The sequence below is a fragment of the Chiloscyllium plagiosum genome, chromosome 6 (assembly GCF_004010195.1).
Source record: "Chiloscyllium plagiosum isolate BGI_BamShark_2017 chromosome 6, ASM401019v2, whole genome shotgun sequence".
NCBI lineage: Eukaryota > Metazoa > Chordata > Chondrichthyes > Orectolobiformes > Hemiscylliidae > Chiloscyllium > Chiloscyllium plagiosum.
Window position 1 is genome coordinate 107,832,491 of NC_057715.1, and position 13,020 is coordinate 107,845,510.

The window sequence follows — 13,020 nt, forward strand, 5'->3', positions numbered from 1 at the left end:
TCTCTGGCTGTTGATGAATTTGAATCCAGTGGATGAAGAATTGGTAACTGTAAAGGTGGTGTGACGGAACATTGTACAACAACCAAATGACTAATTGGATCACTAATGTCTTCAGGCAAATGGAACCTGCTTCCCGTCTTGGTCTGGTTTATATGTGACTCCAGTCCCACATAGATAGAAAGCTGAGTCGACTACTACATTCTCTCATTAACCCGGGATGGGCAATAGTTGAAGGTCTGGGCGGTGACAGCCAAATCCTAATGGATTTCTTTTGAAAAATAGAAATGTTACATTTTGCACAATCTCATCATTTGTTTGTGGAATATGGATGTTAGTGGCAAGGCCAGAAACTATTGCTATTTGATTGAGTTGCTGGCTAGACCATTTCAAAGAGCAGGTAAGAGTCATTCACAGTGCTGTGGGTTGAGCGTCACGTGCAGGCCTGATCAAGTAAGAACAGCAGATTTCCTTCCTTAAGAGTCATAAGTTCATCCAATGGGTTCTTATGATAATCGTGATAGTGTGTTGCTTTTATTATTATGAAACTGTTGTTGCTGGAATTATGAAATAAAATACTGGAGGAACTCAGCAGGTTTGGCAGCATCAGTGGAGAGAGAAATGGAATCAGTGTTCTGAGTCTGCTATGATTTTTCAGAATTGTACTAAGGAAATGTCATATTGGACGAGAATATCAAGTCTGGTTCTTTCTCTAATGGTAGCTTCAGGGCCACCATTACTGTAACTAGTTTTATATTCCAGATTTATTGATTGATTTAAACTCCCATCAGCCACCATAATGATTGGAATCCATGTCTGCAGAGCATAATCTGAGCCTCTGGGTTGCCAGTCTAGTGATATTAGCACTAGAACAATATCTGAATGGCTTAATTTTTTTTCTCTCCAACATCATGAACTTCTTGGTTTTGCTAATATTTCCTCCCCTGATCTCTAGTTAAATACTAGCAGTAGTTTGGTTTGTAGGTAGCAATACCTCTTCATTCTATCCCATGAAGGATGTATTCTTGCATTTGATTTCGTGGCGAATGCCAACAGACTCTTCAGTCTTGGAAAATGGATGCTAACCTCACGTCACATTCATGCAAGGCTTATTGGATGAGGACCAGAAGCTGAGCACGTCGTAACAACGTTTTTGGCCCTTTTCCTTCCTTCCAGTTGCTTCTGTTCAATTCTAGCAGCTGGTCTTGGTGAGCGCAACAATTAGGCCATGCCCAGGCCTCTGCCAACTGGGATTTCATTACAGTTTTGGGTGCTGTGTCTGCAGTGCTAGACTGACAGGAGGTGGAATTTACCTTAGGCAAGGACCATTGTTTTTCAGTTTTGAAGAGAAAATGGAAAGTGATGGAAGCCAATGAATGCAGCACCAGTTAAGATAAATAAGAATATAATTTATTTACTTCATTTACTGCAAGTCATAAATAACCTTTAAAAGGTTAAATTAATTAATTAATTTAAATTAATAAAAAAAAATTCCATTTTTCATTTTCCATTTCAGAAAAGAGAAAAGATAACCGCTGGCCATTCCATGTTAACCAAACATGTAAGTATATATTTGCTGAGGCATATTTTTAAATTCTCAAATAATTTATAAGTGTGTTACATTATCACTTCTGATTCAGTGCTGCTCGTTGTGCACTCTACCTGCAAGTGTGGCAGACTGGGTTTCCTGCTCAGACTGAATGTTCTCCTCCTGAAAGCATCCTCCATCACCTGGTTGTCTTCTCTGGCCAGTGAGGAAGGGGACGACTGCTTTGTTAGCCAATTGCAGTAACCTTGACAATTGGTGAAACAATCAGCGTTCCTTCCTCATGTCCCAATATTTTCTTTACAGTAAATGAGAAGGTTGAAAGAAAGCTTTCTAAATAGGTTATAAAATCAATGTTCTTTGACCTGGGTTTCTTGCAGCTGTATCCTGGAGGCTAATCTTCAATTCTAGAAGATTCCATGATATTCCTGGTGATAGTGGTTGGGAGTGCTGAATTGTACTGTTCACCCCTTTAAAGTGGTCCAATGTTTTGTGGATATCTGCAGCATGTATAGTTAGCAATTTGTATGTATAATGAAATTCTACAACTTTAATCATCATCATCTATCGATTGTACAAAAATCAGGATTTATACTGATTAAAGTGTCAATTGTGAATGAAAACCCTTATTGCCCACTTTTATCACAATGTTAGCTTTGAGCTTTCTTTACCCTTGCATTTGACTGGTGGACTAATAGGTTTAATGTTGGCGTACATTCCTGATGAAGGGCTTATGCCCGAAACGCCGACTCTCCTGCTCCTCGGATGTTGTCTGATCTGCTGTGTGTTTCCAGCGCAACACTTTTCGACTCTAATCTCCAGCATCTGCAGTCCTCACTTTCTCTCAGTACAACTCTTCGGACAGAGAAACAGAAAGTTCTGGAAATACACTGCAGTTTAGTCAGCGACAATAGCAATTCTGTCTACAAGATGCTAGTTTGCATCTTGCTGACCAATTAGATTAGATTACTTAGTGTGGAAACAGGCCATTCAGCCCAACAAGTCCACACTGACCTTCCGAAGAGCAACCCGCCCAAACCCATTCTGCTACACCTAACACTACGGGCAATTTAGCATGGCCAATTCACCTGAACATCTTTGGACTGTGGGAGGAAACCGGAGCACCCAGAGGAAACCCGCGCAAACACTGGGAGAATGTGCAAACTCCACACAGAGAGTTGCCTGAGGCGGGAATTGAACCCGTGTCTCTGGCGCTGTGAGGCAGCAGTGCTAACCACTGTGCCACCGTGCCACGCATTGATTCTGCAAAGCATTCCCGAATATAACTAACAGCCCCAAGGCTCAGCTATGTATGCTGTGGAAGAAGGCAGTGGGCTGGGAGGGTGCATGTTTCTCTGGCCTTTGTTTATCTGGGCCCTTTATTTGGCCAGCTGATCCCCTCCCTCATTCCCATGCTTTACTTATGATCATCCTTCAGCTGTCCCAGCCCTCAGCAGCCGTATCCCATTTGCCAGTGTCAATTTCCCCCATCCTCCAATCTAACTTGCAGGTTCCTTCGGGAGATACATATATTCGAGAGGTCATGACCTGATGTCCTATTCATTGAACAGAAGATCCAAAAGGCCTTTAGTCAGCATCTGTGCAACAAAAAGTTCATGTCTGTGGGTTTGAGAGCCTCTGTCAGACGTCATCTTGTCCAACCACTGTATGATCAACAGATTATTTTTCCATTACTGTACATCTTCCACCATTTTCTATATTTTGCAATTTAGATTGTCTCACGTGTGCTTTTGTTTCAATCATGCCCCACTAGGAATCTCTGTTCACTCTCCCTGATCTCCCTTAACACAGGATTCTTGCATCTATTGTAATAATATTTGCCTCAGCAGCCAACAAGGCTGAGGTAGTGTTTATGCTTTAGTCCAACCTCCTCCCACCCCTCCTTTATCTCAGCCCCATCAAGATACTCCATTCTGTTCCCGTCTGCGTTTATCAAGCTCACCCAAATGTAGTTATCCTGACTGCTGTGCAAGTGAGTTCTCATATGTCTCATTGTGGAATGACTGAGAGAGATACCCATTCGAGCTGAGTTATTTGTGTTGGTAGATTCTGACTCAAAGTTTGAGTCTATTTCACAACGAAATGTGTGAGACTGCACAATTGATTGCAGAACGCAAGTTAAGTTGCTTACTTTACAGTGAGTAAATTGGAGCTGGTAGAGTTAGCTTTGTATGAACATATATCAATAAACTCTCATACACTGGTACAAAAAATATTGATTATCATCACCATGGGATTTGAATTTCCACAACCGTGTGGAAGCAATGCTGAAATTAAAGAGTGTGCTAAGACATGGCGGTATCCAAACACGAAACCTTTTCCAAGTCTTGAACTTCTTTGAGACAAACCTCCAAGTCTGTGCCCTTTCACTGACTCAAAATGTTAATGCATTTGAAGAATGCTGTCTTCGAAGACCTCTATAACCCAATCACAAAGCAAAGTTTATTCAAAAATAAGTTTCTTTTTCAGCCATCTTAAACTTTATAAAATTAAATGTTTGTGATTTAGTCGAACCAAATGGCACTTTTGGTTATGTTGTGTTTAATAATATGTTAATTATATGAAAATACACAGTAAAATTGTTTAAATAAGTAGAGCAGTTATAAGTAGGCTTTTTGTTTTCACTCATGGGTCATGGGCAATGCTGGCTGGGTCAGCATTTATTGCCCATTCCTAGTTGCACTTGAGTTAGTGGTGGTGAGTTGCTTTCTTGAACCATTGCTGTCCATGTGCTGGAGGTAGACCCATAATGCTGTTAGGGAGGAAGTTTCAGGATTTTGATTCTGCAAAACTGAAGGAATACAATATATTTAGAAGTCAGGATGGTTAGTGACTTGGAAGTGAATTGCAGGAAGTGGTGTTCCCATGTATCTGCTGCCCATGACCACCTAGATGGAGATGGTCATGGTTTCATGAGTTTCTCCAAAAACTGTCCCCATGACCAAACTTTAAATTTGTAAGCTTTCTTTTAGAATCTTCTTTCATTACAGTGTCCATTTTTAAGAAGCTTTCATTTGTTTAGTTTAGTTCTGTTTGATTGGCTTAATTAAGATAATATAAAGGTGACAATGGTTCCAACAGGAGCTGGCGTGCATAATTACCCTACAAAATTTTCTTTGAGATTTTGGTCCAGGGTTCCAGTGCTCTTAAGGAGGCTGTTTAATTTGCTCCACCTTTGGTTTAATTTGTGTGCCTTATTTTAAATGATTTCTTGAAATAACAAGAAGAGAGACTGTGCCATGACTTGTGGGCACTGCAGGAGCTGTAGTGCATCAACTCCCTCTAAAATCATTTTCATTTGAACTTGGTAAGTTTCTTGTGGGATTCTGTCTTTTGTTACAGTGCCTTTATTGGTGCTATCACTTTTTAAAAGTTGGATCAATTTGGTTTAACAGGCTAAGTTAGATACATCAAAAGAATCCAAAGGGCTCCTTGGGGCAGTTGTCAGGTAGTGAGGACACGTGTAATTCTGCATTCTGTAAATAAAGTAACAATCAAGAACAAGATCTGTCAAGATTAGATTACTTAAAGTGTGGAAACAAGCCCTTCGGCCCAACAAGTCCACACCGACCCGCCGAAGCGTATACCACCCAGACCCATACTCCTACATTTACCCCTTCACCAAACACTATGGACAATTTAGCATGGTCAATTCACCTAACCTGCACATTTTTGGATTGTGGGAGGAAACCGGAGCACCCGGAGGAAACCCACGCAGACACGGGGAAAATGTGAAAACTCCACACAGAGAGTCGCCTGAGGCGGGAATTGAACCCGGGTCTCTGGCGCTGTGAGGCAGCAGTGCTAACCACTGTGCCACCGTGCCGCCCACTTCTTGGACAAGATCTGTCAAATAGAGTAAATGTCCATTTTGGCAGAAAGAATAAAAAAAAGTAGCATATTATCTGAATGATGAGATATTGTTGTGGAGAGATCTGTGAGTCCAAGTGCATGGATCATAGAAGGTTAGTATGCAGGTATAGCAAATAATCAGGATAGCTAATAGAATGTATTGGTTTGTTGCGAAGGGAACTGAATGCAAGATTAAGGAGGCTATGCTTCAGCATTGGTGAGACTGCATCTAGAGTGTTGTGTACAGTACTGGCCACGGTACTCTGAGAAAGATGACAATGTGTTGGAAGCAGTTTAGAGAAGATCTACTAGACTGTTACCTGGAAAGAGCAGGCTGTATTCTGAAAAAAGGCTTAGGCAGATAGGCTAGGCCCATATCCTCTATAATTTAGAAGAGTCAGATGTGACAAACATACAAGATCTTGAGGGGACTTGACCAGGTGGGTGTTGAAAGGATGTTTCCTTCTGTGGGATAATCTAGAATTAGGCATCAGGGTTTACAAATAAGTGGCTGTCCTTTTAAAACCGAGATGCAGAAGCAATTTTTTTTTCTCTCTGAGGGTTGAGAGTCTTTGGAATTCCATTCTGAAAAGGCAGAATCTTTATTTTTAACACAGAAGTAGAAAGATCTTTAATTATCAAGGAGTAGATCCTTAATTACCAAGGGGATGAAGGATTATCGGGACTATTCAAGAAGGTACAGTTGAAGGTAAGATCCAAGCAGCCAAGGTCATGTTGAATGGTGGAGAAGGCTCAAATGGCCTACTGTTGTTCGTTGTTTGTCTGCCATTGAGTGTAAAGCTTTATACTTCACCTGGTTTAGGACACAATTATCATGGAAAATGTCAAAACTAGCATTTTTATAACTTTTTAATTGCTTTTTAACTGCTTGACTTGGCACAGAACTGCCAGCTTTCATACTGAGCAAAGAGGCACAATGTTAATTTGGTCACTAAGTGGCTAACTGATAAACTGTCCTTAAGCTAAGGCATTATTTTAATCATAGAGTCATGCAGCATAAAAACAGGCCCTCAGCTCACCATTCATAGAATACCTACAGTATGGATGCAGGCCATTCGGCCCTTCTAGTCCATAATGACCACCCAATGCTCTCTATCCCTGTAATTCCCATGGCTAATCCACCTAACTTCCATATCTTTACACTATGGGAGGAAACTGGAGCACGTGGAGGGAACTCACACAGACACAGGGAGAACATGCAAATTTCACACAGTCACCTGAAGGTGGAACCTGGGTCCTTGGAACTAAGGCAGCAGTGCTAATCACTGAGCCACTGTGACACTCCGTACACTGTGTCAATGCTGACTAAAAAGTATAAAACTACATTAATCCTACTTACCTGAACTTGTTCCATCGCCGATTGTGTCCTGGTATTTTAAGTGCTCATCCAGATATTTCTTAAATGTTATGAGAGTACTTGCCTCCACCACCCTCTCAGGCTGCAGCTTCCATAACTCTACCTCTCTCTAGGTGAAAATGTTTGTCCTCTGATCTCCTTTAGTTTCTAACATTAAATGTGCATTGCACAGAAACCTTAGTAGCAATGTTGCAAGAATCTATAATCTGAATTGATTTTTGGTTGTTTTTTTTAGAAAGAAAAATATGACATTTATATATTGTAGCAATTAAATGGCATGGTAGAGATTAAGCCCGGTGTGATAAAATGACATTTACAAATCATTCTCCTTTATTTTCAACAGCACTATTTTGCATATATACCTAATGACAATGTAAAAGAACCGAATGTGCCGTTACTTGCTGAACCCCTTACGACGTCTTTGGAGATGGTACATGTGAATATCAGACTGCAACTAGCCGCGTAAATCAATCCTCTCAATTACCCAGCCTCTTTTACAAAATAAGCTAACCTGCTCTCTAATGCTTGGGCATGTTAATCAACAATGTTGCCCTAAGAGTTTAATACAAACTTTTTAGGTGTAATTGCCTTAAAAATCCCTCTAATCAAAGATTGTGAACTGATGCTGTGTAAAGCAGACTGTGTTACCATATCAGTTGAGTATTGGGCGTCATGACAAGAGTACTGCTTGACTTACTCAATTGTGTCTCCCTGATCTTCCCTCTTAACCATCTATATCACAATCTAATTCTAATGCTGTGTGCATTTGTCGCTTGGGGAGCACAGCTAACTCGGTGGTAACTGTCCCAGTGTTGTGTTGTAGTTGATACAGAACGTAGCATGGTAGCTGCTGTCTATTGAGGCAGAATTGTTACTGAAGCTATGTTGACCAGTGCATGCCAACTTCAGATCCGTCCTCTTTATTTTACCTTGCTCACTTTTTAAAATCCCTTGCCATGTCATTCTTTCAGATGCATTTGACCTTGACCAAAAACAAAACTATGCTATGCTTTGTCCCTATCTTTCACAAGGTCCCTCAATCACCTCTCCTCCACATCTCCAGCAAAATATTTACTACTTGCTGAGTTGAATTGGAGTAAAATGCATTCGATAAACTGATCAACAACCATCTTATTAAATGGCGGAGCAGGTTTGAGGGGCTGAATAGCGTACTCTTGCTCTTTTGCTGCATAGGCCTTCTGTCCTGGAGTAGTTCACTGACTCTGTGGGTGCCAAGGCCAGATTGCCAATAGCAACAAGTAATTAAATCAATCAGTGACCCAAACACAAGACTATTCTCTCGAATAACTCGAAAATAAATGAACAGAGAGGCCAAATGTCAACATTATAGCTCAAGTTTAAAGTCACAGAACCTAATATGGTGAAAATTGGAATTTGAATTCGAACAGAATAGCAATTTATTGTCATGTATATTTTTACAAAAATGTAAGTTTTAGATGTTGCCATACCACAGCGCCTATATTAATGACTGAAGTCATAAATAAGAAGAAAAAAGTAAAAGTTCATCTCAGTTCAATTCATGACTGCTTGGTTCAGGGTACTTTGGAAAACTGGGCCAAAACTACCAATTAATCAATTCTGTAAATCATAGGTTATTTTGAAAATGTGGATACTGATTTGTTTATTCAATCTTTCACTTAGGAAACTGAAATTATACCTCCTGTCACACCTGAGCCAAGTAAACCAGTAAGTGTATTTTTCACAATGTAGAATTGAGGCTTTTTAAAAAATAAATCTTCCATTGCTTCTACATATCTTCACTATTCTCGAAGGAAGGGCTCAGTAAGGTAGGAGGGAAGGATTCACAGGCTGATTAGCAGACTGGCATTGATGGATCAATGTTCACCTTCTGTGCCATAATGACTGTATGGAATAAGGCTGACTGGGGTATCAGTTGCAAATGCAAAGAGAATGTACGGTCTCCAGTCATTGATATTTTGAGATGTGCACACCCACCGAGTCATAGAGGTTTGCAGCATGGATAGAGGCCTTCAGGTCCAAAGTGCCTACACCAATCATCAAGCACCGAGGGACATCAATCTCCATTTACAGCTCTTGACTATTCATTGTTTTTGCTATTTATGATGTTTCATCTAAGTAGTTTTAAATGTTGTGATGGTTCCCAACTCCATCACACCTTTCAGGCAGTGCGATTGAGACACCCACCATACTGGGTGAATAAACTTTTATCTTAAATCCTCACTTAAACCTCCTGTGCATTGCAGTTATTGAACCCTCTATCAAGGGTAAATGTTTCTTCCTTTCTACCCTATCTGTGGCCCTCAGAACTTCTGCACACTTCAATCACTTCCCCGCTGAACCATTTCCTGCTCAAAGGAAAATAGCTCCAGTCTCTCCTCATAGGTGAATCACCGCAGCCCAGGCAACATCCTGGTGAGCATCCTCTCCAGCATTTTCACATCCTTCCTGTACTGTGGTAACCACAACTGCACACAGCACCCCAGCTGGGGTCCACCAGACACTGTTATTCAGCAGAGTGTCAAACTAGAATTCAGAATTGAAGTCCTAGTCTCTCTTTGCCCAGGGTCTGTGGAGTGGGGTTCACACCCACTTGCTGCACCTTCTGGCCATGAGACTACCACTGAGAGAGAAACCCTCTTTTTGTGGGTTTGGTGGATCAGAAACAATAGCATGTTTTGGATCATTGTGACCAGAGACTTGTGTAACAGTGAGACTGTGCCCATGAGGAATGTCTTCCCACCTGTGGGGTAGAGTAGCAGTTGCAATGGTGGTGGCCAGGCATCCGGGAATCAGTAGAGACTTGCTAGGACCCACGGTGATGCCAACGCGCATGTAATCTCAGTTGAGGAGGAGGGTTCGTTGTTGAGTGTTTGTGAGGTGGGAGGAGGGCAAGACTCATTTGGGACCAGGATGGGGAAAGCTGTAGAGGTGCTGGGGTTTGCCCTGAGAAAAGCAAATGTTCACCTTTTTACAATGTGGTTTATATGACACAAAGGTGGTGACCCTACCTCAGAGCTGCAAGGCCTGAGTTCAAACCTCACCTGCTCCAGAGGTGTGTCATTATGTATCTGAACACGTTCATGCAAAGTATCTACAATCTGCAATGCTATCTGGATGAGCAACACCTCATCTGATATTTGGAGACATTACAGCCTTTAGGACTCAACTTCAACTTTAACCATTTTAGAGCATGACAATTTCCTTCCATGACTATTACCCACCCCCACAACCCAGTTCCTGTCCTGTCATGGGTTGCTTTCAGCATGGCCAATCCATTTTCAACTCCTCATAGTCCCCATTATCACCTATCTAGCTTCTTCACTTCCCTGGCTTACTATCAACAATCCTGAAATCGCTTGCACTCTCATGCTGTCTTGCTTGTGTTCTCTCTTTCGGTTCCTTCTCTGCTGAGCCACTCACTCCTTTTCCATTCTGGCATCTATCATCAACATAAATACAACCTTCCCTAACTGCAATCAGTTCTGAAGAAAGGTCACTGGACTCGAAATGTTAACACAGTTTGGAATCATAACTGGTGTTGCTAATAATCATCAAGCTATCTGACTTAACAAGTAACTGACTCTCCACAGCATGCATCACATGGGCTAACATATAGAAAATGACAAACTGCAACACAGTGTGGGGACAGGGGACATACCTAAAACACTCAAACAGCTGTGTAGTGAGAGGTGAGGAGCCAAGGGATTACTACTGAAACAATGACCACTGAGCCAAAATCTGAAGCAGAATAAATTTGAACCATTTCTGTAGATGGGCACCCATGTACCACATCATTTGTCATTTTGCCCACCTCTTACTTTGAAGCCAACTTTTTTATGTGAATCTCGATTTGGCCCCTCAAGAGAATGAGCAAGTTAATGTCAGCTGTGGTTCTGGACCTGTTGGCATGAAAAGTTAATCAAAAGCTGGGGAATGCAGTGAGCCCGCCAGCATCAGGAGAACAGAAATTAAAGTGCAGATCTTTGTTCCACAATCTTTTCTTCCATCATTTATCCCTCTCTCCTGACAGTCTTTGTGCTTGCATTATCTTTGCTGCTGTAGCCAAATACCATTGCTATTTTTCTTGGCACTAACGGTCCAGGCTTTGACCAAATCCCTGCCCCCTCCACCTACCCAACTGCTATCTTGCCCAGCCCTGGCACAACCCATGTTAAAGAAACGACAGAAGCACACTTCAAAGGGGTATTATCAAATGATATTTTACCGTGAGCTACACAAGATACCAGGATGTCTGGCAAAGATTTGGTTGCAAAGGTGGGTTTCAAAGTACCATCGTAAAGGAATGTGGAGAAATAGACAAGTCTCAAGGTTTTTGGGGTGCAGGGAGATAGAAGTGTAGTCACCATTGGCATAGTGAGAAATGGGGATGTGCAATAGGGCAGAATTGGAGGAATAGAGAGAGCTCTGAGAAATCAGCACTTATCCCAGTTATATAATGGAGCATACAGCATGGGGACAGACGTTTCGATCCAAATCGTCTGCACCAACTAGTACCATTTGCCTGCATTTAGCCCATATTCTTCTGAACCTTTCCCATCAATGTATTTGTCCAAATGCTGTAATTGTAGCCACCTCCACCTCATCCTCTGGCAGTTTGTTCCATATGCCATGGAAAAAGTTGACCCTCATGTCTCTTTTAAATCTTCCTTTAAACCCTCTAGTTTTGGACTCCCCCATCCCAGGGAAAAGACCTTGGCTATTCAATCCTATTCATGCCCCTCATGATTTGATTAACCCCTCAGCCTCCTATGCTCCAGAAAAAAAAATCCCAGCCTACTTAACCTATCCCAATAACTGAAACCCTCCAGTCCCAGCAGCACATTTGGAAATTGTTTCTGCAGTTTTTCCAGTATAATAACATTCTTCCTATAGCAGGGCGACCGGAATTGAATGCGATACTCTAAAAGTAGCTTCAGCAATGTCTTGTACAGCGGCAATGTGACATCCCAACTTCTATACTCTATGATCAGACCAATGAACTCATGTGTGCCAAGCACCTCCTTCACTGCCCTGCCTACCTGTGCCCCCATTTCAAGCAACTATGCCATTTTTCTTGGCACCAGTGGTCCAGGCTTTGACCAAATCCCTGACCCCTCCACCCATCCAACTGCTATCTTGCCCAGCCCTGGCACAACCCATGTTAAAGAAACCACAGAAGCACACTTCAAAGGGGTATTATCAAATGATATTTTACCGTGAGCTACACAAGATACCAAGATGTCTGGCAAAGATTTCTTCACTCTTAGATATCTCTGATTGGCAACACTCCCAGGGCCTACCATTAAGTGTATAATTCCTGCCCTGAGTTGCCTTACCAAAATGCAACACTTTACATTTAACGAAATTAAACTTTATGTTGCACTCCTTGGCCCATTTGACTACCTGATCAAGATCTTGTTGCGCTCTTTGAGAACCACCTTTACTGTGATTCTGGTTATGAATGTTTAAAGGATTTCAGGTTAAACAACCACCAGTCGTGTCTCTCTGATGGGAGAGCAGCCATGTGCTCCTCTGGGACCATGGCAACATTACCTTTTATCTTTGGTGAGCCAGACCAGTATTTACAATCATCGTTGATGATTGTCTCCATAACCATGGAGACATGGATAGGGTGAATGCACTCAGTATTTTTCCCAGGGTTGGAAAATCAAGGACTAGAGGGCATTAGTTTAAGATTAGAGGGGAAAGAATGAAAGGGAACCTGAGGGGCAACTTTTTATACACAGAGGGTGGTACGCATATGGAATGAGCTGCCAGCGGAAGTGGTTGAGGTGGGTACATTAACAACATTGAAAAGACATTTAGACAAATACATGGCGAGGAAAAGATCAGAATGATATGGGCCAAGTGCCGGGAAATGGGGTTAGTGTGGATGGACATTTTGGTCGGCATGGACTAGTTTGGACTAAAGGGCCTGTCTCCATGCTGTAGGACTCTATGGGTACAGTTAATAAGTTTGCAGATGACACCAAAGTTGGAGGTGTAGTGAACAGCGAAGAAGGTTACCTCGGATTACAACAGGATCTTGACCAGATGGGCCAATGGGCTGAGAAGTGGCAGATGGAGTTTAATTCAGATAAATGAGAGGTGCTGCATTTTGGGAAAGCAAATCTTAGCAAGACTTATACACTTGATGGTAAGGTCCTAGGGAGTGTTGCTGAACAAAGAGACCTTGGAGTGCAGGTTCATAGCTCCTTGAAAG

General features: G+C 41.9%; 1 protein-coding gene across 12 annotated transcripts in view; it reads left to right on the top strand.

The window, feature by feature from the left end:
• LOC122550924 (glycogenin-1-like) overlaps window positions 1-13,020 on the top strand; it is a 109,317-nt gene that overhangs the window by 93,631 nt on the left and 2,666 nt on the right. For 5 of the 12 annotated variants that reach the window (XM_043692389.1, XM_043692390.1, XM_043692393.1 and 2 more), the window contains 3 exons: window positions 1,514-1,558; window positions 7,138-7,230; window positions 8,457-8,501. In XM_043692389.1, the coding sequence (XP_043548324.1) occupies window positions 1,514-1,558; window positions 7,138-7,230; window positions 8,457-8,501 (183 nt within the window). Of the gene's footprint in view, window positions 1-1,513; window positions 1,559-7,137; window positions 7,257-8,456; window positions 8,502-13,020 lie in introns of those variants that run through there. The other 7 variants (XR_006311975.1, XM_043692394.1, XM_043692397.1 and 4 more) reach the window with 4 other exon arrangements.